This window comes from Molossus molossus, unplaced genomic scaffold, assembly GCF_014108415.1.
Source record: "Molossus molossus isolate mMolMol1 unplaced genomic scaffold, mMolMol1.p scaffold_m16_p_12, whole genome shotgun sequence".
NCBI lineage: Eukaryota > Metazoa > Chordata > Mammalia > Chiroptera > Molossidae > Molossus > Molossus molossus.
In genome coordinates, this window is record NW_023425347.1 from 28920736 (window position 1) to 28944764 (window position 24029).

Here is a 24029-nt window from a genome sequence, read left to right on the forward strand (position 1 = left end):
TCCACCCATTTTCCTCCACTCCTGCAATCACCATGCTGTTGACCATGTCCATGAGTTCTTTTCTTTTTCTTTTTTATTTAATCCCTCTACCATCCAAACCCTCCCTCAGTCCCCCCTCCCCACACATACACACCAGCTGTCTGCCTGCTCTCTATGAGTCTACCTCTAGGATTGGTGTCTTTACAAAAGAAGTGCCAGAGAGACCCCTAGCTCCTTTCAATATTTAAGGACACAGGGAGAAGACGGCTGTCATAGAAGTGCACTCTCACCAGACACCGAATCTGCTGGTGCCTGGATCTTGGTCTTCCGAACCCCCAGGCTGTGAGAGAGAAGTTCCTGTTGTTCACACCCAATGTATGCTACTTTGTTATAGCACCCCAGATGGACTAAGACACTAATTAATTACCATTCAATGTACAGAGATGCACAGGGTATTAAGGAAGACTAGAGGGGGTATTTAATATGGCTTGGTTGAGGAGAGACTCGGGGAGAGGTTCTTAGGGAAAAAAACTGCTGAGCTGCATTTTGCAGGATGGTTAGGAGACATGTTGAGAGGAGGCCATCAGGGGAGGAGACAGTGAGATTGAAGGCACTGGGACCCAGCGTAGTGAGGTGTAGACGGAAACCCCTGCCGATTTGCTGGTTTTGGAGAAACATTAAGCATGAGAGCAGAGATGCGGCTAGAGAGAGTAACAAAGCCATGTGCAAATGGGAAGTTTATTAAAAGTTCTAGAATTGGGATGATATGCTATAGGTGATATTGATTCAGTAAAGGGACCTCAGCAGGTGAGGGATATGTAAGGGTGGCATTCCAGATATAATCACTCCCTGACCTTGTGAAGAACAGAGTTGGGGGATGAAACCAGAGTCAGGAAAACCAGTTAGATGACAGTCACTATGGCACTGGAAAGAAAGAAAATTTGAGCTAGGACCGTTGTAGAAGGGATGAAAAGAAGAGGACTGATCCGAGCTTGATTCGGGAGATGAACTGGGCAAGGTTTGGTGGTTCATTGGATTTGGGGTGTTAGGGAGAGAGAGGAAACAAGGAAGACAAGAGGTTGATGATGGTAACCCCAGAAGACAGAGAATAGGGAAGAAATGCCAGGTTTGGGGGAATGTAGTGAGTTTATTTCCGACATCTTGAGTTTGAGGAGTACCTCATTTATTCAGGAGATGTCCCATTAGTACTTGATATGTTTGAAGTTTGATGGAGACGGGGAGAGGGATGGGACTGGAGGTATATAATTTGTGGTCATAAACTGTAACGTAGTGGTAGAAACCATGATCGTGGGCAAAATCACCAGGGTAAGTAAGTAGTGTGAAATGGGCTGTGGCTGGCCCAGCTCCCTGGGAAATATCAACATGTAAAGAGTTGGTGGAGGAAGATAAACTCACCAAAAAAAAAAAAAAAGGACTGAGAAGGACAATCAGAGCATGTTAGGAGTGTTAGGAGGACCAGCCTTGCTCACCTGTGGCTTCCTCAGGGCCAGCTTTTCCCTGACTTCCGACTACCCCAAGTCTGGTACTGTCATCCCTTTAAGAAGTCCTCTGTGATTGTCCTTCACAGAAGCTAACATAATTATAAATTATTACCTGATTGTGTTATTATTTAATGTCTATCTCTCCTGCTAGAATATGAGTTTCATGAGAACAGGGATTGGATCTCTCTTATTCCCAGTGAATCCCCAGAACTTGACAAATGCCTGACAGTTAGTTGCTCAGTAAGTATTTGTGAAATTAAAAAATTGTGTTCCAGCCCCGACGGGGTGGCTCAGCTGGTTGGAGTAGCGTCCCATACACCAGCGGGTTGCAGGTCGGATTCCTGGTCAGAGCACATGCCTAGATTGTAGGTTCAATGCCCATTTGGGATGCACACAGGAGGGAGGCACCTGATCAATGTTCCTCTCTCTCCCCCCTGCTGCCTTCTTCTCTCTGTAAAAAAAATAAAAATAAAAATAAAAAATAAAAAAATCAATAAAAACATATCCTTGAGTGAAGATTAAAATAAAAAATAATGTTCCAAACGTCCAGTGAGCAGAGAGTTTTTTAAATGTCACTTTTAATAATCAAGCTATCTGTATAATGTTCAAGTCAAAGTATAAAAGAATGCTTATTGTATTTTTTTTTTTTTTTAGTATTTCCCATGTAAGAACATTAAATTTCTGTCAGTTTTTAAGTCAGTGAACGATTCTCTCCCACTTCTTCTGGGTATGACTGAGGCCTTCAAATACTAAGGCCAACAGCAGGCTCAGTATGTATCAGTTTTGTAGTATTGGAGAGCTACATAGTGACACTCATTGCTCCCAAAGCTCCACCCATTCCCCAAAGCTCCAGGAACAGAAGGACAAAGTGCATCTTGAAAATGTATCTGGTCATTCACCCATGGTTACAAATCACAATGTAAATGTGGTCACAGTGTAGAATGTCCTTTAGGCAATACATTTTTTTTTTTTTTAAAGTGTAAGAAAATATATGGAATTAAGAAATTACATAGTTTTGGTTTACAGATCATCATGTACAGCCATGTACCTAGAGCAAATTGCATAGGAGTTTGAGCCAACTGAAGGCATGCCCGGAAGCGAGCTCTCAACGGACTGAGAAAATGCTCCGGAGAATGGCAGCTTTGCAGTTCTTTTCATGCATTTGGAATCGGAGGAGGGAATGGAAGGAAGATGACATGAAATCCATTAGTGGTTGATGACGGAGGCAGAGAAAGCAAGGAGGGGAAACCTCTATGATGGAATAAAGGAAAAGTAGAGGATACATACTCCCTTTACACTGGGGGCACAGTAAGTTAGCATGAAACACTTCCTGTAAATACCGATGGTAGACACGCAGCAAGATCATGTGCTCCCTTGAGGGTGGTTAAGCCTCCCACCGGTCTGAAAAAGAGGATTATTCTGACATTTCAAAGGTGTGTTACCCTAGATGCACAAAACAATGGACAGGGTTCTAAGGCAAGAATAAAAATCTTACTAAGGAAGTTCTAGTCCACGACAACCTGCCCAGTTATGAATTTATGGTCAGATAACCTTGTGAGATTACTTTTGGCCACTGTTGAGCTTGTCAGATGTAGTGCATAGCCCCCTTTCTGTCCACACAGTCAACGTCAGACTGCACACACATCGGATTAAAATGGAGCTGAAAAATTCCTATCACCTCGTAGTGTCCCCGCCATAGTAAAGTCACAGCACAACGCATTGCACAAAGGGCCTACAGCATTCAGTCGAGTAGCATGCAGTACAGGTGTGTAGCCTAGGAGCTGCTGGGAACAGAATTTGTCATACCAAAATATGTCTATTTGCAATAAGGATTATTTTAGGCTGGTTAATTTTAGAAAAAGAGCAGACATGGGATACGCTCTGAAAAGCAAATAGAAGTTACCCTTTGTAAGACGAGAGGGAATTAACTTCTTCTCTAGGAACTCTCTCCAATGCAGAAGACAACTGTGAGTCAAATCTGCGTAACAACCTCACCCTTGCTTACGGTGCTTTTCCTGGTCACCTCCCATAACTGAATCCCTCCACCTCCAACATCTCGTGTTTTAGCTGGAGATGTTATTTAAGGTGGTGGCTTTAGTCATTTTGACAAGTTCCTCAGCTTTCCTGGGTCACTCCCATGTTTACAGGATATACATGTTATTATATGTTATACATGTTATTAAACTCTGTTTTTCTCCTGTTGACATGCATTTTATTTCAAGGATGTCTCAGCCAAGAACCCAGAGGGTAAAGGGAAAATTATTTTTGCTCCCTTGCAGAGAAACAGGCTATACTGTCTAGATTTGTGTAAGTGCACTCTGATGTTTGCACAACGGAATTGCCTAATGGCACATTTCTCAGAATGCAGCCCATTGTTCAGCAGTGCATGACTGTATAATTACATGCTATCATTTCTTAAAATGCTAACAATTGAATTTCAATGTTAAATGTCGAACTTCTTACAAATAAATGTAAATAATTTCATGAATATTTATGAAAGACCTCATCTGTGGGCATTGAGGCTAATACAGGGGCGGGGGCAGGTGTTATGAGATCATTCTTCAGGTTGGAACACATACATTTCAGAGATTTGGGTCTTTGGCTTCCTCTGCTCTTCCAATTGTGCCTCAAATCCTTACCCATCTGCAGACTAATGCTTGAGATGTTTGCATAAAGGAATAAAACCCCTAAATGTACAGCGATGTTTACTATAATAATGCCCTGGGAGATACAGCACAACAATTCATATGTGTACCAAGTTTCAAAATACATTTTATGGAGAGTTCCTGATAGGAGAGAAGAGGTTGTCAGGGTCTCAGCAGGGAGTGGCGACATGCAAGGGGAGCCCGGGTGTGTGGAGCAGACATTGTTTCTTTGTGGTCAGACACCCCGGTTAGAGTGCAGCCTGCAGCTCTGCCTCTTAAGGTTTTGAGTGCTTTCTTCTAGCAGCCTGGGCTTCAATTTCCTCATCTGAAACTGAGGATCATAATGGTACTTAATTCATAGTGGTGTTCAGAGAATAAATGGGTGAGCATGTATAAAGCACTCGGAACAATGCCTGTCATGTATTCAGCACTGGAAAAGTCTTAGCTGCTATTGTCATGTGCAGTTGTAATCCAGGCCACAGAACTGTGTATAGTGGTGTCACTGTTTCCCAGAGCACACTCCTTTAGGAATGTTCACAGTGCAGACCCTTTATCACTGGCTCCGGTTTGCTCTGCACCCACCTGCAGTTCCTAAGGTCTGGGATCTGATGACGGACTTTTAGGTGGTGGGTTTATTTTGTCTTGTCCTGCATGTACAACCTGCAGTTCTTTCTGCCAGTACCTGTAAACCCTGGTTAAATTATTGAACAGCACCAACTATAAACTTATACTACCGCAGTGATAGCATTTCCCTAAGGAATTTGCTCAGAACCCTCTTAGTCAGTTGTCCAGGGAAACAAGCTGGTGACGTCACAAGGTGTACACCTTCAGCTCTCCCTTCGGTTCAGCTTGAGGCAGGGCTCAGTTCTTTAAACTCTGCCCAGCCTAAGCACATTCCTGTCCTCTCCAAGGCTGTGCAGAGACCCTCCCTCTCTCCCAGCAATGTCTGAACTTAAGTATGTTGGGGTCACAACCACACACTTCTGCCTATGCTTCTTTGGCCACAGACCACTTTCTATGTTTTTTTCCCTCCCAGGGTATAGAGAAACCTATGCAACTAACGTGTCTGGGACAGCCCTGGGTATCCCTTGGTTTTCTGGTGTATACACACACACACACACAGCTAAAAAAAAAAAAAAAAAATCCAACAAACCAAACCCTTGGAACTGCTCCCTGGAGGTCCAAAGGTTATTTCAGATTTTGTGGGGCCTGGAGAATTTAGGAGCAAGATTACAATACCCTACCCCTTTCTACTTATCTCCTTCCATGTCTTAAACATGTCCACAGTATCTCCCTCCTGGTTTATCCACCTGCCCCTCATCCTCTCAAGAGATATTATTATAACTTTCTTGTCCTGCTCAAATGAAAAGGAAAGAAGAGAGAATGAAGCCATAATGAGATTTCATCAGTCAGTGCACTTACGATGAGGTCACTTAACCATACCCTATTTCAGCCTGACGGCCAAGTGCAGTTCTTACACTGACCTTTGTGTGCAAACCTCCTGACCTCTTCTCTAAATGTGACACGTGAAAAGAAACAATAACCCTGTCACAACATGTATTAGGAAGGGAGCTATAAGGGAAGCAGAGTCAGTCTCGTTGGAACTCTCCTGTGGGAGGGGTGTGTCCACAGCTCTTCTGCCTGCTGCAGGCCTGCGGCCCTCACCCCACAGGAGGACGCCAGACAAGAGCAACTTCAGACATTCCCAGCTCCCTGGCCAGAGCGAGCCATGGCGAGGACTTCCACGTGCATGTACCACTTCCTTGTCTTGATCTGGTATATTTTCCTCAATTATTACATCTCACAAAAAGCAAGAGAGAAGCGGGCAACCATAATCTTTGAAAACGGAGGACAGTGGAAGTACTTGACAATGCTTAATTTGGTAAGTCCATCTGACCATCCCGGGAAACAATCTGTCCACAGGATCAGGTGTCCTACATCTCTCACCTTTCAGTTGTATGAAACACAAAATTCCACTATTTCTCTTCCTTCTTCCTTGTCTTTGAGCTTTGGCCTTCTCTTTGGCCTACCGGTTTGCTCTGAGAAGTTATCCGTGGCTACATTTTGCGCTGGCTAATCATTAAATGCTTTGTTGAAAAGATCTGTCCTGAGGCTCTTTCCAGTTGATCCCAAGTCGGGGACTAAATTTATATTTTCACCACGAGGTTGACTCCCAGCAGGAGGGGTTTCGAACTTGCTTGGGGAAGTGTGTGAGGAGAACACAGGTTGCCTAGGAAGGGGATTTCGGTGGAGGAGCAAAGCCACCGCCAGCACATAGGCTAACAGGTGTATCTGAGGAAAGCGAACACCCTTTGCCATGTTCAGATCCCACCTCAATTTTTTTATAGGCTTAAGGCTCAATCTTAAAGGACAACCCCCCCCCCCCAACCAAATGGCAAATATGGATTTTCAACTATTTACAAACCGATCACATGGCTCGAGCCCTTGTCTTGCTAGCCCGGCTGACCCCATTCTGACGCATGACGTGTGAATGAATGAGAGAAAAACGAAATTTAAAAAATGTTTGGGGAATATTTGTAAACATTTTTAGAGTTAAAAGCTAAACATTTTGGGGGGATGCTAATTAATATTTGATATTTTTCACTAAAATGTGGAGTGCCAATGTCAGCATCTGATGCCAGAACCCGGACAAAATATGCCAGTCCTTTGGCATCACACTCCTGAGCAGAGGTTGTATAAGGTCAGAAATCGACACTGAAATGCTAAGGGTTGGAAATTCAGAAAGTTCAAATTGAACAGGCCTGGAGGTTCTGCTTCTCCTTCTCTGGTCAATTGCTGGCCTTTGATTTTTGTCCTAAAAAATTCGAGGCCTGAACACAGCTTGAGTGTGCTTGACAGTATCAAGGGGACGATTTGTTTCAATCATAGAATTTTATGGGAGTAAAACACAAAACCAAAAAACAGAAAACACAACAAAAGAAATGCCTTTGTGGAGCTAGACTAATGCAATAAAAACCTCAGCTTTGTGTATTTGTTGGCTTTATATTAAAAAATGGTCAATGAAAAGAGAGGTGTGTCTGTAGCCAGAATTAATGGTCTAATCAAATCCAAATTCCAGTGGCCCACCTTCATGCTAAGAATGGCTACGAACAGATTTATCACCTACTTCCACAAAGCTGCTCTCTGACTTCTTAATTCTGCCTTGCTTACCTGCCCCAGAGCCACCACAAGTCTAAAAATGAAAAAGAAAAAAACACTTATTTTGTCAGGCATTCTTTTCCCTGGTGTTAATCCCCTTTTTGTTTCCCTAACTACTTAGCCACTGAATTTTATGTTTTTCCTTTTGCTAGGTCCATCCAGGCTCCCCCCGTCTTACTGACTCTCTTAATCGCAGCCTCTACTTAGTTTTTAGCTGGATGACCAGATCATCTCGTTGTCCTCTCATTATCAATCCGTTCATCTACCACTCAGATTTCACGTTAATCTGCTCAAAGCACTGTTTTGGGTTTGATTTGGTCTTAAACATCATAAGCCTGCTTGAGAAGTGTGGTCTACTACTCAGGACATTATAGTAGCTACCTTCTACTGTAATGTAGAAGGTATGGAAGCAATTCCAAAGTCCTGATTTAAAAGCTCACCACCCAGCCTTCAGGTCCCCCTCTCCCCAGGAAGCTGGTCTCTTCCCCAGGAATGCCTGTGTCTCCTCTAATGCTGGTCCCTGGGCTTCTTGTTATCACTACTCTACCCTTGTTCACACCATCTTTCAGTGACAGGCCCCTTGCCCCCCACCACTTTGCTCCTCTGGTAGACCACCTGAAATCCCATATTCTCTTTAAACTTTCTACTGACTGAACCCAGCCCAAATTTGTTTTTCCTCCCCCTCAGTTTTCACAGCATCTCTCAATGTCTGCTTATTTATGCTCAACGTTGTTTCCTAATTTCCACCCACATGTGAGTCTTAATATCCCAATCAAATTGTGAATGGCTGCAAACCAGGAATATTGTCCCCTAGGTCCTGTGCCAGCCCTAACAGTCTTGGAGTCTAAGTTGCCTGCTGTAATGGCTGGCACAGAGTACCTCCATAAGAAAAACTGGGTAACTTGGCATGTTGGCTGAATTGACCTTAGCTCTGTCTGCATTCCTGAGCAATTTGTCTCTTCTGACATCTTCTGGCCCTTGCAACGAGCAGAGAGGGGCTCACCTGTGGCTGTTTCCCTTTTGAACTCGCCAGCATGACAATGCAAAGTTTTTCAGTTGGTGAAGATGGATTGAATGTGTTCCAGAGGGTCAGTGTAAGGATAGATTTCAAATACGTTACTTCAGGTAAAATGTTGGGCCTTAAAATTTCTAGCTCTGGAGGTCTTGTGGGCTGATGAATGGTTGTGGTTCCTAAAGATTAATTAGTGTTAACTAATGATTAACAAATGGTTATGCTTATAAAGTTATAGAGGGCTCATAGCTTCCTATCACATTTTAAAATTTATTTTATGTAAGCTTGTTGAAGTCTGTACCCTATCCTGCTTTCCAGGAAATGGACACCCCTCCCCTTTAAACAGTTTTACGTTGTACTTGGCCGAGTATCAGTTACGCCCCTTTTAGGAGCCAAGTGTGCCGTGGTGGAAGTCAGCATTCTGCGTGTGCCTCATTTCCTCCTGAAGCCACCCCAGCGGACTCAAAGGGGAGCAACAGGAGTGGTGGCAGGAGGTGAGGTGTGAGGGGTGCCCCCGAGAATTGGTCATGGTGATCAATTCATGCCTAGTGCCCAAGGAGAGCCAAGGAAAGAGAGGGGAGATGTGTCGCTGACACCAGGGAGGAGGCAGCCAATTCTCCATTGAGAGGGAGAGGTAGTGTGGCCCAGTGGTCACGAGCAGAGTTAGGGCCCCGAGCTCTCTGGGTACTTCAGTTCCACCACCTGCTCGCTCCGTGCCCCTGAGCTAGGTATTTCTTTTTGTTTTCCATTTCCAAATCTGTCAAAGAGAAATAAAAATAGTTCGTAACCACAGAACGGCCATGAGAATGGTGTTCGCAGTGGGCGAGGGAAACAGAGGATGGAGGGTGGGGTGAGCTTCCGTCATCTCATCTTGAATGAGAGGTGCTACAGAGGGGAGGGTGATCTAGTGAAACGCGGGTCTCCGCACTGAGCACCTTGGGTGGTGGGCCACGTTTCCCTCCTCATTGCTCAAGTCGCTCCCTCTGCAGGCTGCAGGCTCCGGCTCCCCAGAGAGCCACACTGTCCCTGCTGCAGCTGCCCCGCTGGAGGCCCTCAGCCCTGGGACAGTCCCGGAGGTGGAGTTCACAGGCTCAGGCAGCAGCAGGGACTGGCGCTAACTGGGAAGCCCCCCAAGCTGGGCGTGGACACAAGGCAGTGCTGTGGACACCCTCAGCACCTCCGCCTCCCACCACTGCTGTGTCCCCTGCTCTCCGTTCCCTCCACTTCCAGCCAGTGGCTGTCTCTGGCTCCACGGAAGGCAAGCTGAGGGGCTGGGGATGGAGGGGACTTTGCAGCTACAATTTGGCTTGCAGAGTTCATACAGTTTTTGGGGTTTTCCTCTGAAACATTGTGAAGGATGGTGCCACTTAACTAGGCTGTCCAGGGGAGATTCTGGGTGGGCCCCTCCTCCACCCTCTTCACCAACAGAGGCACAAACTTTCCCTCTCCTCTTTATTAGTTTCTCCAAGCCTCAGGCAGCTCTGACCTCATTATCCTCAAGCTCTCATGATGACTACAGTCGTCACTAGGTGCTCAGGGACAGCAAAGCAGGGCCTGGGGAAGAGAGATCCTTGAGGATGCTCCATTGGCCCAAACTCCAAGGCAGCCACGAACAGCGAGAAGACAAGGATCCATTTATGTTACAGAACCCAGTTCAATACTTGGGGCCAACCTTGAATGTCCACCATCAAGTTAATATATTAATCTGTGGAACTCTTAAATGCAACAGTCAGAAATACACTTAACTCTTTTACAAAAATACCAAGGCCACTGTTTTTAGCTCTCAGAACTCTGGAAGGATGAAGATTGATAGAAGGGAATAGTCACCACCAACTCCCAAAATAAAATAGCTAAAATTCATTGAGCACCCATGACAGCACTGCGGCAGATTCTTTACACACAGTGTCGAGATGAGCGATTGAAGGCTTCGTTTCTGGAGTCGGGCTGCCTGGATGTGAACGCTGTCTCTGCCATTCATTTACTGTGGGACCTTGAGTGAGTTACCTAACTTCTCTGTGCTTCAGTTTCCTTATATGTAGTGAATACTGAGGGGGGGGGGCACTCAGATTCCCCCACCTCCTCAGCACTGAGGTACTCACCCCCCAGCTCTTGGGAGGAGTGTTGGCTGCTGCTGACTCACAGCTGAGCACCTGTCCCGGATCTGTGCTCAGTGGAAGGAGCCACCTAGGGACCAAGGCTTCGGGACCTCCCTGGGGTTGCTCTATCCAATGACCGGTTGATTTGGGGTACAAAGGCCAGGCTCCAGGACAACTCTGACGGGCCCACTCAGCTCTAGGGCTCCCTCAGGGATCAGCTGATTTCATGCAGCCACCCTGCCTGTTAGCTTTTCCTGCTGCTCAGTCCTGTTCCCTATCCTTCCCTCGCCCTCCCAGGTGGTCTAGGAGCACCCTCAATGAACTCCGCAGGCAGACCTCAGAGTCTCAGGTTCTGTCTCCCAAGGAACCTGACCTACATAATGTAAAAGAGTAAACATACAGAAAAGCCTCTTCCTCCTCCTCCTCCTCTGCCTCCTTCTTCTTCCTAATAAAAACACATTCCTGCAGAACCTGCCCTGGCCGGGATTATGCCTAATACAATTTCTAAATTGTATTTAGATTTCTAAGCTAAATCCATCAATGATGTTGAAATAATACAAACATATAATAGTGATATATTTGGCAAAGGCTTCCTCTACTTGCCCCAAGTGCCAATACCCTAAAAATTATATAAAGACTCATCACAATCAGTCCCCATTTGCTGTTTTATTCTGAAACAGTCTCTTACTGCGAGTATTGCGTCATTTCCAAGGCAAGACCTAAGAAAGTCCCGGCCTGTCTAAGTCAGGCACGGAGTGCTGAGCTGGGCATTGGATTACTTGACTCATCGAATAAGAGTTGTAATGTCTTGCTCAGGAAACTTGTGGAATCTCCCTCTCTGGAGTTATTTTTTTAAATAGAAAAAAATTCTCATTTCCTGCGATAGTTTAAAAGGATTCTGGCTTAAAGGCAAAGCCATAAACTTGATGACTTAGAGAGACTAAGTTTCCATGATTTCAAGATTTTTGTGAATTTTGTGAAGACACATGCATATAAAAAACTAAATATCCTTTAGCTATGGTTTCTTAAATTGCACTAGTTATAAAAATGTAAATTCAGCTCTCACAGGTGGTAAGTTTGTCAGCAAGCAACAAAAATGGAAGTCATCTACCAAACTTAGACCAGCAGCATTTTGGAAAAAGGCACCACAGAACGAACAGAATTAGGGAAGGACTAAAGAAAAGATGAATCAGGGAACAGCAGCTCTGAAGTAGGTCTTGATCGAGAAGGTCTATTAGCTCTGCTTTCCTGGGAAGCCAAAATAGTTGAAAAATATAAATGACAGTGACGTTGTTCAAGCAAGGCCAGTTGTTGCTATCTTATTTGTATACTGCTGTGTTATTCTGCTCGGGCTACCATAATAGAGTAGCATAGACTGGATGGCTTAAACAGCAGAAATTTATTTCCCTTGGCTTCGTAGGCTAGACATCCAAGATCTAGCAGCTAGCAGGACTGGTTTCTCCTGAAACCTTTCTCTTGACGGCTTGCAGGTGGCCACCTTCTTCCGATGTTTTCACATGGTCTTTCCTCTGTGTGCCTGGGTCCTGACCTGCTCTTCCTATAAAGACACCGGTTGTCACTTAATTACCTCTTTAAAGATCCTATATCCAAATGGAGTCACATTCTGAGGTACTGCGGATTATAACGTCAACCTATCAATTTTGAGGCAGGGAACACAGTTCACCCGTAACAGCTGCCATTTTCTCCCTTGACTATTCTTTCCATGTGTATTTTGGAAAACATTCCATTGTACTTTCCTTAGACTCTAAGGCTTAGAGAAAGAGCAGGCCATGTGCTATCCAGCGAGCTCACCCAAACCTGTCCTTGAGGCCCCCCAGAAGCCCCTCACCGAGTCAGGTCAGGGCGCCTCCCCTCCTTGCCCTCCAGCTCTGCTTGTGGCTCCTCTCTGCCCCGGTTCTTGCCTCTTTGCTTCCCTTGGCTCCCCCCAGCTCTCCCTCCTGAGCTCCTGTGTGAGGGCTCCATGAACAGTCCTTGTTGACGCAGAGGACGGTATGTCAATGCGGATTAAGATCAGTGGGGAAAGGCGGTGTCACACACACACAGCGGTATCTGTACACGTGGCATTTGCCATGAAATAACACGTGAGCTGAAGGGGAGGAGCGATCGGCATGTTTGTGGTGCGGAGCAAATTTTATTGTTGAAGGAGAAGACATGGAAGTTCCGAGGAATGTGTTTTTCCCTCAGTCCAATTTCCACATTCTGCAGCTGGGACAGGCAGGAGAAAGTCAGGATGAGCCTGACTCGTGATGACCCAGGAGGCTCTCCGAAGGAAAGTGGTCACATGGACGTGACGTGCGGAATGGAGGCAGCCTCTCCCCAAAGGGGGAAAACCTGGCGGACACTCAGTGCTCAGTGCGTGGCTAATTGCTGTGTTAATGGGACAATGCAAGCCTCCTCGCCCAGACCCCAGGCGCCATGCCTGCCTTCCCTAGCTAGAGCTGCCGCCTGTGGTGTCTTAAAGAGCTGGCAGAGAAGCCAGGAGTGAGGTGAGAGCCGCCAGGCGTGGGGGCAGGAGTAGGGTGATGGAGTGACTTCTAATCTTCATGTACAAAAGACTGCACTTCAAATTCTACAGCCCTGGGGGCCAAATGTCAGAGGTACATGACAATAGCCTGGCTGGTGTGGCTCACTTGGTTGAGCATAGTCCCGGACACCGAAAGATCACTGGTTTGAGTCCCAGTCAGGGCATGAGTCTGGGTTGCAGGTTTGATCCCTAGTAGGGGGCATGCAGGAGGCAGCCGATCAATGTTTCTCTCTCACATCCATATTTCTCTCTCTGTCTCTCCCTCTCCCTCCCTCTCTCTCTCAAAACTCAATAAAAACATAGTTTTTAAAAGGTAGATGATAAGTACTGGGATGGCAACCTCTTCATGGTATTTAAAATTGGTGCCCACCCCTCCCTGGGATGCCCCCTTCTTGCTTGAAGCTCTCTCCTTCAAGGGCCATGAGTTTCTTGTACGTTCCTGGTTTTCTACCATGTGAACATCTTTGCTGTTTTGCTGGCTCTTCTCCCTCTCTTCTCTCTTCACCTTCCTCCCGAGGGCTCAGCTCCCTAGATCGTCACAGCTCCTCTCCTGAGAAGAACAGGTCTGATCTTCCAAGTGGAAGCCCCTCTGGCCAGTGGTTCTCAACCTTAGCTGCCCGATCATGACCGCCTGGGAGAATGCTTTTTAATCCGAAGCCTAGGCCACCCCCACCCCCAGACCCATGAAATTAGAATCTCCGTGGAAATCAGGCAGCAGTATGTTTTGAAGTCATTTTAAATTCTCGCGCCTGTAGATAATTGTCTTTCCTCTAACCTCCCGTGGTTCTTTATCTGAACTGTACTTAGAAACTTGATACTTTTGTTTGAAGTCTGGCTCAAGGACCAGACTCTGGGTCTCAATTCTTGGCCTTTGACACTTACCAACTATGAGACTTGAGGAAAGTGTGTACATCTCTCCGTGCCTCAGTTTCCTCATCTGAAAAATGGGTTAAGAGGAAGAGTAATCATAGGACTTACCTCATAAGATTGTTGTTAGAAAGACTATATGTACCCCCATGTTTGTAGCAGCACTATTCACAAGAGCTAAGATCTGGAAACAGCCCAAATGTCCATCAGTAGACGAATGGATCAAAAAGCGGTGGTACATATACACAATGGAGTACTATGCAGCTGTAAGAAAGAAAGATCTCTTATCCTTTGAGACAACATGGAGGGACCTGGAAAGTATTGTCCTAAGCGAAACAAGCCAAACAGAGAAAGCCAAGTATCATATGATCTCACTTATTTGTGGAATACAATGAACATAACAGTATGAGGAATGGGGTAGTCCCAGAGATGTGGAAGTGGGGTACAGACTGACAATCCCCAGAAGAGGGGGGGTGGGGGAGAGATAAACCACAGAACTTATATGCATGTATGCATGAACAGTGGACATGGACAACAAAACTGGGGACAGGGTGGGGAGGGAGGTGGAGGAGGGAATCAGTGGGGGAAGGAGGAGAAACATCTGTAACAAAATAAATAAATACAAAAATAAAAATAAAAAAACAAACTTCTTGGCCCCATTCCAAAAAATTCTGATTCCATCTTCTGGGTGGGGCCAAGGTACTGCATTTATAACAAGCTTACGGGTGATGCTGCTGCTGCTGATCCAGGAACAGCCTGGGAGTATTCCTGACTTAATACACCTCCAGATCCTCTCCTATCCACATCTGCAGTTCAAGGAGTGACAGGAGGCCAACTCTGCTAGGGCTTTCTTAGAGTTCTGACGTCAGAGATCATCCCCCAATAGCTGACTGGATCCATCAAGCACCCATGTTCCAGAACGTGCCTGATGCGTACGCTCTAGCGGAGTCCTGACCTTTCCATACCAATCCAGAGCTTTCAGGAAATAAGATGGACTCTGATGCAAGCATAATTCAGACACAACCCCAACTTTGTGTTAGAAGTCACGTATTTGTGCGAAACACGAAGAGTGGGCAACGCTTGCCTTTGTGTGATCTTACTTCCTTGGAAAAGAGCCTCTTCTCTTTTAGTTGACCTCAAGGATCTCACAGTAGTTAGTGACTGACCAGAGCCCATGGCTTGCTGTATCTCTGTGGATCTAAATCACTCTCTTGGACAGATTTCCTGGCCTTCAGGCACCCCCTTTTAATGAAGGAAGAACACTGGCTTCTCCCTCAGATAAGCTCCATACTGTTTTTGGTATCTCTCCCAGGAGAGCAAAGAGCTCCTTCTTGGTGCTCTCGACCCTGATTCTGGCTTCTGTAATTAGATGGCAACGGTAGACATTTTTAAAAAATTTTCTTCCGAGGAAGAACATGTCTACCATTGTGTCTGGCTCTCTGCCCTTCTGCTGTTTACATGGTCTTTCCCACCTCTGTGCAGCCAAGGTATCTAGCTCATTACATTCTCCTTTTAAGCTGACTCTTTATTTTGTTTCCATTTTAACTCAAGTCCATTACACTAAATACTGTACACATTATTATCCCCTAAACGACTTTACTCAATCAGTTTTAGTGAGCAAGGTCAGGGCCCAGTGAGCTGGAAGACCAGCCCTTGAATTGGCTTCCAACCAAAACAACCAATAGCCCCTTCCTTCTCAAATCAGCATTGCTCCCTGGGGGATGGTGCTTTACGTCGGCGAGTAACGTATTAATTAAAACAAATGAAAACGCCCTCATTTGTTGTAATGAATTTAGCTTTTGCAGGCCATTTTCAATGGGGTCGCCTGCCTGGAAGATGTGCTGACAAGAATTAAAGGGAAAAAAGACATTAAGTTCATAACTGCCTTCAGAGACCTGCTTTTCACCGCACTGGCTTTTCCTATATCCACGGTGAGTTACAAAAATGTATATGCAATGTGAAACGCATGCTCCTAGGGATGAACGTGTCTCCTGGGTGGCAAGGCTGTTTGCGAGCCCGTGACTGTAGACCAGAGCAACTACATTTGCATGGACGTCCTGAGGACTGCATCCGTTGCCCAGTGTCTTCAGGAAATAGAGCACATTACTTACTGAGTTATCATTAGCATTTGTGTCTTTGTAAATGTTTGAGATAAGATCTTTATTACTGTCTAACAGGGAAGTTTAAAGGACGTTTTCTCTTTTTTTGGTACGTGCCCCTAGCGGGAACCAAACCCGGGACTCTCTGTTCCGCAGGCCAATGCTCCAACCACTGAGCCAAACCGGCCAGGGCTTAAGGACTTTTCTTAACCAAAATACAACTGGGATAACCTTGGTTCCAGCAGGGTAATGGGCATGCAGAGTGTTAGGGAGAAAGATAATTAATTTTCCCTTTTATACATCTTGTTTCACTTGCTGCAATATGTTACTTCTGCAAGTGGAAACCATAAAAAAAAAGGTATGAGAAACTTCAAAGCTGGCACATGAAAAAGACTACTGAGGAGAGAGAGAGAGTGAGAAAATCTGTCTGCAATACCTGGTGTGGGGCACAGAATGGGTGCCTCATTCACTTTGTTGAATGAATGGACACTGGAAAGAAGCAAGACATATACAAGGGAGAGTAAGCGTTTTTGCTGACACTGTCCACACTTCTGTGACATTGCTTATGTTTTCATTCATTAGTTAGAATGGAAACAAACTGAGATCAAGCACTCCAGCTGCCCAGCAAGGCCTATAATTAGACGTGACTACCTCCTTCCACCCGTCATTGTCCTGCTTCCTATAGTACTGAGACTTCAAAGTTAAACTCAGAACGAAACTCGCCAAACGATGAGTTCTCGGTGCAGAGAGCAGAGCAAGAACTGGCACTCCGGTTTCACTCCCCTACCCCCATACATCTAAAGGCCACATTTGGCTTTGGGTGTTTTTTGTTTTGTTTTGTTTTGTTTTTCATGACAATGGAATTTAGTCATGTTTTTGAGGCTGTGGAATTTAGGAATATAAGAAAATTAGAAAATTAATAGTTTCTTTTTTCCATCTCTCCATTGACTTTGATCTAGAGGACAGACACTTTGAAAAGGCAGCCAAGGGATATGAGATGCTGGGGATGGACCGAAACCTCGGAGCGATGGAGAGACCCCACTCTGTTACTGGTCTGGGAGTTTCCCCTGCTCCTCTCTGCCAGCCTCCCCACTTCCCCGGCCGGCCATGTAGGGGCTGGGCAAGCAAAGGGTGAGAGAAAGGCCCTCCATGTGGCTGCTCTCAGCACTCCTGGTGACAGTTTAAAGAGCAAAGTCACTGGCGAAGATTAAATGACTTAATGGTCTGCAAATCCTGTTTATCTGTAGCCTCACTGCCTGCCACCATGACAAATAATTGATCCCTAACTCTCCAGACTCCCCAGGGAGTCGATATTACAATTCTATGATATGGAATTTTTTTCTTTATTTTACATTTTTATGATGTCTTTCAAACGCGTATCTACTTTTATTTTGCTGTGTTTCCTTGGTTATCTTAGAAAGCACTGCTTGAAAACAAACTTAATAGTATTTTTGTGTTTCATTTTCCAGTTTGTGTTTCTGTTATTCTGGATCCTCTTCTTCTACAACCGAGAACTCGTTTACCCTAAGTTAATCGATGATGTCTTCCCACACTGGCTCAATCACGCCATGGTAAGTGAAGGGAGGATTTAGTCACTACAGCAAGGCCTCTGTATGGAACTCCAAAGTGCCTTATTTATGTTTCCGAACTTCTCAACCCCCAACATCCTGCTCACTCCTCCCTCTCCATCCTGTCATTATTTATTTAAAGAGCTCACTGAGGATGTAAAGTGAACACAAACTGGTCCAGCAATCACAGTCACTGAGCGCGGGAGGGATGTCCAGGCAGGACTCTGCCGAGAGGCTTATGACGTCATTGAAAAGGCCGCAGCCGTAAGGGCAGGCAGCTTCCGGGTGCCGTCCTGAAACACAACTGCAGCCAATGACATGTAATGGAAATTCTGATCTAGGAATGGAACTTAAGAAAATCCACCCCAATATCCGAAGTGTATCTCAGAGCTGAGCAGCAGCTTCTTAGTTAACACCTGATCCGGACTATTTATTGCAGGTGAAATCATTATTCACATAATTCTATTAATACATTGCCATTGGTGTTTTAATCCGTGCACTTATTTTTAAAAGGCTAACTAGTAAACGTAACCTGTTCTGAGATATTCCGGTTACTGGTACCTGAATACCGGTAACAGGGACTGGCCGGGCAGAGGGGAGAAAGGCTGCCCAGGTCTCGGGTGACGATGGGCCTGAGTCACTGACTGGCAGGACCCATGTGAAATTGTTCAACATCCCAGCTTATCTGCTTCCCATGTAACAAATGTATTTCCACATTGGTTAGGAGTTCAGAATGAGGATTCAGTGTCTGTGAAGCAAACGACATTTAAAAACCAGGGAAAATCACAAGGAAGTATCATTATCAAGGCTCCTCAAGATCACAGACTTTCTTTTACCTACAACCCTTCCATCGTCGTCACACTCACGTAGTTACCGACAGGGAAAAGCAGCTCAGTCCCCTGACTCGGCCCCTCCACACCTCAGCCCTCAGTAAAATGGAGTTTCCGTTTAAACATGTGCTCACTGAGTTACTAATTACTAGGCTGTCCATGTTCTAATTTAATTTAGAGTTCAGGACCAAAAACTATGTGTTAAGTAAGTCTCACCTCTCAGGGACCTCTTTCTACCAGCTCCTTCAGGGAACATCTGACCACCTTTTAATTCCTATTAATATTAATCTGAGACACCTATGCAGGGACATTTCTGCTTTTTCATGCTACTTTACTAAGCAAGTTCCTTAAATATGAGGAACTTTTAATTCACACAACCTTCGTTAGGTAACAACTATAATCCTGATTTTTACAAATTAGAACAGAAAAAACAGCTCAGAGATGTTAAGTGATTTGCCTGAGGCCACAGAGCTGGTGAGTGGGACTCTGGGGTTTAGATCTAAGGCTGATTCTGCTCCCCCTTGTCCTTTGCTGTAGTAAGTACAGAACTGTGGTTTGATCTGGTTTCATAATTTACCAGGCAATCAAAAGATGTTTGATTAGCATAGCCAAGTGAGACTTCTCACTTTAAAAAAATCCAGAATCCCCATCTCTAAGCTAATAAGCCAAAACTTGACTTAAGAAAATAAAGTGATTTGGGACAACTGACTGAGCTAGATGTGACTAAACTAAAAAAAAAAAAAAAAGGCAGACTCTGGCCAACTACATATATCACACATTTCCCAGGCTTTGTGAGCTCATCAAGTGTCTTCCTGCCTCCCAGCTCTTTAGGGTTTCATTTTCCAGGGGAAATAATGTTGGATTTCTTCCAAATAGTTGTGTTGGTGATGCCCAGCATCTGTGACCTTGCCAAACAGCCATATAGATTTCTAGATAGCTGTGCAATGTACATCGTATCCAAGAGCAAAGAAGATTCTGTACAACAGAGTTCGAAAATGTTCATGTGCCTTCCTAACCTGGGGGTTTCTGTTTGCTCCTAGTTCTGTGGTCAACCAAGTCACTTGAATCTCTTAGAGAGATGGAGCTAAGGGCAAAGGAGGTGGGACGGAGGAGGTGATAAAGAGAAACGAGGAGGTGGCAACTTGTCTTCAGTCAGACACAGACTCTGTGATTCTGTTCAATTAAATGGAGAAGCTCCCAACAGAGCCATTTCTAGGGGAAAATGTTGGAATCAGCAAAACCAGCTTTGGGTATCCCTAATGTGGTCATCTCCAACCTTCGTGCTTCCTTCTGGTGTCTTCTCCAAATCCAGTATCCTCATGACCGAATCTCATCCCTCTCTCCAGATGGTGTCCCTTATTCTGGACATTTTCTGTCCTTGCTATAAATCCTCCTGGTCTGTTGTGTCAAGCAATGCTTTCTGCTAACTTCTTACATACTAGTGTGAGCAAATATGGAAATGGCTGTTACCCAGTCAACTTGTTAACACTTTCTGCATTTTAACAGTGTCATTCTATGACAACCCAAAGAAATAAACACCCAGAAACCATCACTGTGGCAGCCAGAGTGATGATGGGCAGGCAGGCCGGACGTGTGGTACTAGCTACCTACACGCACGTGGGGAATTGCTTCCTGTAGTCTCCTTTTTCTTTCTCTTCCACAGTATAAGAATTATTGGCACACATAGCCAGTGTCATCCTTTTCTGAAGGGTTCCTTCATTTCATAACAGTTCTTATGTTTGCTACTTTACCCTTAGCTTTGAAATAGTTTCCCTGTTGCCATTTGTGATGATGCCCTGGGTTTTGTGACTAATATTTGTCAAATTATGAAATACCACTCTCCCCTTTGACACAGTGTGGCTCTAAAACTTGTGTGATTTATCATCTTTGGAGTCCTCCCAGTGCAAGCCTTCTAGCTCGCCGGAGACTTGTCGCTAAGTAGGATCATTCAAAGCTGACTATCATCTCTAATGGGCATTTTTCTGCCCTTGTTTCGTATCCGAACCAAATAGTGACATCAGGAAATCTTTGCATCAACCATGGGCGGCTGCCATTCACTGGTGCCCTAAGCACTCCCATGTGAGCTGCCTTATTTAAAGTAGACCGCCCTGTTTTACTGCTGAGCAGCTCTCCAGTCTTCATGAAAGAAGGGAAATAACAGTACAGTGTCCCTCCAGGTTTGCCAGGAAAACATGAGCTCCTCAGGTCTTATCTGAATGACTACTAAAGACAGAATGGGAGCTGACAGATTTAAACAGCAGGAAGAGGAGCCAGTAACTGAGGAAACCATCAGCTCTAACCTGAAGAGGGCTGGGGAACATATTTCTCAGGAAATCAACCTAAATTGCTCAGGTTGCCCCCAAAGAGGGATGCGAAAAATCAGAAAACCCCCCTCAGAACACTTCTACGTTTGAAAATAGTACAGAGTTGTTGAGAACATGGTGGACGTGGGGTTCTTGTGGTGTCACAAGAAAAAGCATTTCTGGGAACCCACCGGGAGGATGAGGTCTCGTGGTAAGAGGTCTTTGGGTGAGCATTGAAGGCTGCCCCTCCTGGGCTCCCAATGTCCCAGCTCCATCCACCCTGCTGTGGGAAATCGGCCAGAAGCAGTGCCAATGCCCAGAGTTCCTGTGCCATATGAAAGCTCTGTCTAGCCTTTCTCACCATCTGGCTGACCCGTGTCCCCATCCGTGCTCCATCACTGGGCTGCACGCCGGCTCCCGCGGGGAACCTGCGCGTGGAGTCCCTGCAGCTACCGAGGCCACGTGGCTAGAGGGAACACGCCGAGTCATGGGCTGCGTGCAGGTCAGTGGGTGAGGGAGCGCTCTTCTCTGCTCCCTAGGATTATATCATCTCAGGCTGGGAAAGGACCAGGCGCTTTTTCAAAATAACCAATCAGCTTCCCAAGCTTTCATGAGCTGCTGATGTATCCACCTCCCAATCAATCTCTTCTTTCCGCAGGCTAGATTGACGGCCTCTGTGGTCAAGCACCTCCCTCTGGCCACTTTGGTTTCTCTTGCACAAGAGCTCACCTCCTCCTGCCCCTGCCCCCATTCCAGATAATCCACTAGGAGTTGGGGGAAGTCAGGGGTGCTAATCCTTGTGGGGCAATGCTGTGACCCCTGGAGTGTGTGAAGCTGTAGCTTCCTGGTATTACAATAATGTCTGATTCCCTTTGCTTCCTTTCTTATTAATATCTAGCTGCCTACACTAACACAGATATTGTATACACTATCAAGGACTGCATAGATACGTTGTTATCGTGTAAAACCCTCAATCCATGATCAGAGTCTTAGAACTGAAAAGATTTTATTAATATTAATTGAGGTTCACAAACGATCTGCTCTTAAGAGTTAAGCCTTACTTTAAATTGTAAAAAATAACAAAGACATCTACTTTATTATTTAACGTGTGGCCATTTATCACTTAAAAAAATAATTATTAAGTACTCACTATGTGTGTAGCACCATGATTGATATTTGACAAAGGTTCTGACATCTAGCACCTAAATGTGGTAATGCACACACAATGTTGAAGCGATAAATAACAGTTAATACTAATACCAGACGCTGATGTAGGTGGCAGCGTGCCGTGATTTGCGATTATGAAAGACAGGGACAGGAGCGCGTCATGGCCTTGTGTTCTGGCCTGGCTGTGACCAACTTGTGGGTCATGGCTGAACTCCTGAAAGGCCTTCAAGCACTCCCCAGGATGTAGTGGAGAGTGAGAATGTCAACGGAGTGGAACTCGAACCCTTTCAGTTTCTTCCTCGCTCATAGCATGCAAGATGTTGTCTGTCATTAAATTCGGACTCAATCTCAGAGTTTTCTCTCCCACCCTTGAAGTTGGATAATGCAAGGGAGGCACCACCAGAAGTTCTGGCAGAAGAAGGGCTCGGGCAGACAGAGCAGCAGGGACAAAGACCCTGAGAGGGACCGCCAGCATCTTTAGGAAACAGCAAAAAGGCCAGTGTGGCCGCTTCAGGCTGAATAAAGAGGCCAATGATAGAACTGCAGCCAGGGTTTGGATTATGCCTCACAAGATTTATAACAAGTTGGGATTTTGATGGGGAAGGGCATCTTTTCAGGGAGGCTTACCTGCTCAGGAAGCTCTTTCAATGTTTAAACTGTGTAAATGATATAAAGACTGAGGAACAGGCCTTACTTGTCCCTTCCCAACACACACACACACTACATATATACATACACACACGCACACACATGCTTAGGGCTATATAAATCCCTCCTTCTTCCTGAACACTTGTCTCTATCTCTATATCTATCTGTTTATATCTCTCTCTCTCTTTCTCTCTCTCTCTCTACATTGCCTTTCACTTATTCATCTTGTTCACATTTCAAGAGCAACACAGTCACTGTTGTGTAGAAGATGAACGCTAAGGGTGGGTGCAATGGTGGTGTGATGGGGGAGGGGAGGAGTGAAGAGCAGTTAGGAGGTGTCTGCAAAGTGCAGAGGAGATGATGGAGGCTTGGGTTAGGGGCATGGCAGTAGAGTTGATGAGATCAGCTTATCAGCTTAAGACACAGGGAAGGGGTATGGATAGAGATGCTAGGAGAGGTAAAAGGGCTGTAGAGGAGAAAATTATTTCTGAGCTGCCTATTGGACAACAAAATCTAGATGCAAAATAGGGAGTTGGACATATAAGTCTAGGGGAGACTTCTGGGCTGGTGACATACATGTGGTTGTCTTCATAATAAAGATTGTTTTAAAGTAAAATAAGATCACCGAGGGAGTAAGAACAGTTAGAGACTATATCCCAGGACTAAGTATTAGCACTTCTAGTGTTTGGGAGGAAAAGCAGGAGAATTCAGCAAAAGACATCAAGAAGGAGGTGCCAGTGAGTGAGGAGGAACCCAGTGCAGTTTAGTCTCCTAGAAGTCAAGTATAAACATGTTTCAAGACACAAGAAGTGTTTTATATCAAAAGCTGCTGAGAGGTTAAGTAAGATGACATTATAAGATGACTTGAGTTAAAATTTTCCATTGGATCTGGCAACACTGAACTCTCTGGTATGCGAGCGGGTGGGTGGAGGGGTGGGCAGAGATAGAGCCTTACTAATGCTGTGCGTATTTGTTCTCTCTGCTGCTGTAACAACTTAGCATAGCCTGAAGGTCTTAGAACAAGATGCATTCGTTAATTTATGGTTCTGGAGTTCAAACTATGTCTTATGAGATAAAATCAAGGTATCAGTAGAGCTGCATTTCTTCTGGAGACTCTAGAGGGAATGTGTTTCCTTGTAGTCTCCACCTACAGTCTTCTCGCATTCCCGGATCCGTGGCCTCTTCCTCCTTCCAATGTGTTGTACCATCACATTCTAAAATCTTCTCTGGCAATTTTCTACTCTAGACCACATTGGAAAGAGAAAATATGATGACACGATGACCAGAAAATGGTACTGGTAGATAACTTTGTTGTGTGACTCTGGGAGGGTGGAGATACCCTGGTTAGGACAATGAATGGATGCTTGGGAGGGTAGAGATACCCTGGTTAGGACAATGAATGGACGCTTCAGCGGTGTTCCCCGGGAAAGACCCCTTTCCAGAGCATCGTTCAGAAGCGCCTGAGCAAGCATGAAAATGGGGTCATTTGCAGCACACAGATATTTGCTTGGATACCTTTTTCAGGTTTAATTGCTTCGGTGTTATTTATGGATTCTCCTCTTGGTTTAAACACTTTCTAGCCATCCCTTTACTCATTCCATTCACTTCT

General features: G+C 45.2%; 1 protein-coding gene across 1 annotated transcript in view; it reads left to right on the plus strand.

The window, feature by feature from the left end:
- Positions 1–5855: 5855 nt before the first annotated feature.
- LOC118627100 (androgen dependent TFPI regulating protein) overlaps positions 5856–24029 on the plus strand; it is a 51080-nt gene continuing 32906 nt past the window's right edge. The window contains exons 1-3 of the mRNA XM_036257280.1: positions 5856–6008; positions 15602–15736; positions 17374–17475. Coding sequence (XP_036113173.1) covers positions 5856–6008; positions 15602–15736; positions 17374–17475 — 390 coding nt within the window. The remainder of the gene's footprint in view (positions 6009–15601; positions 15737–17373; positions 17476–24029) is intronic.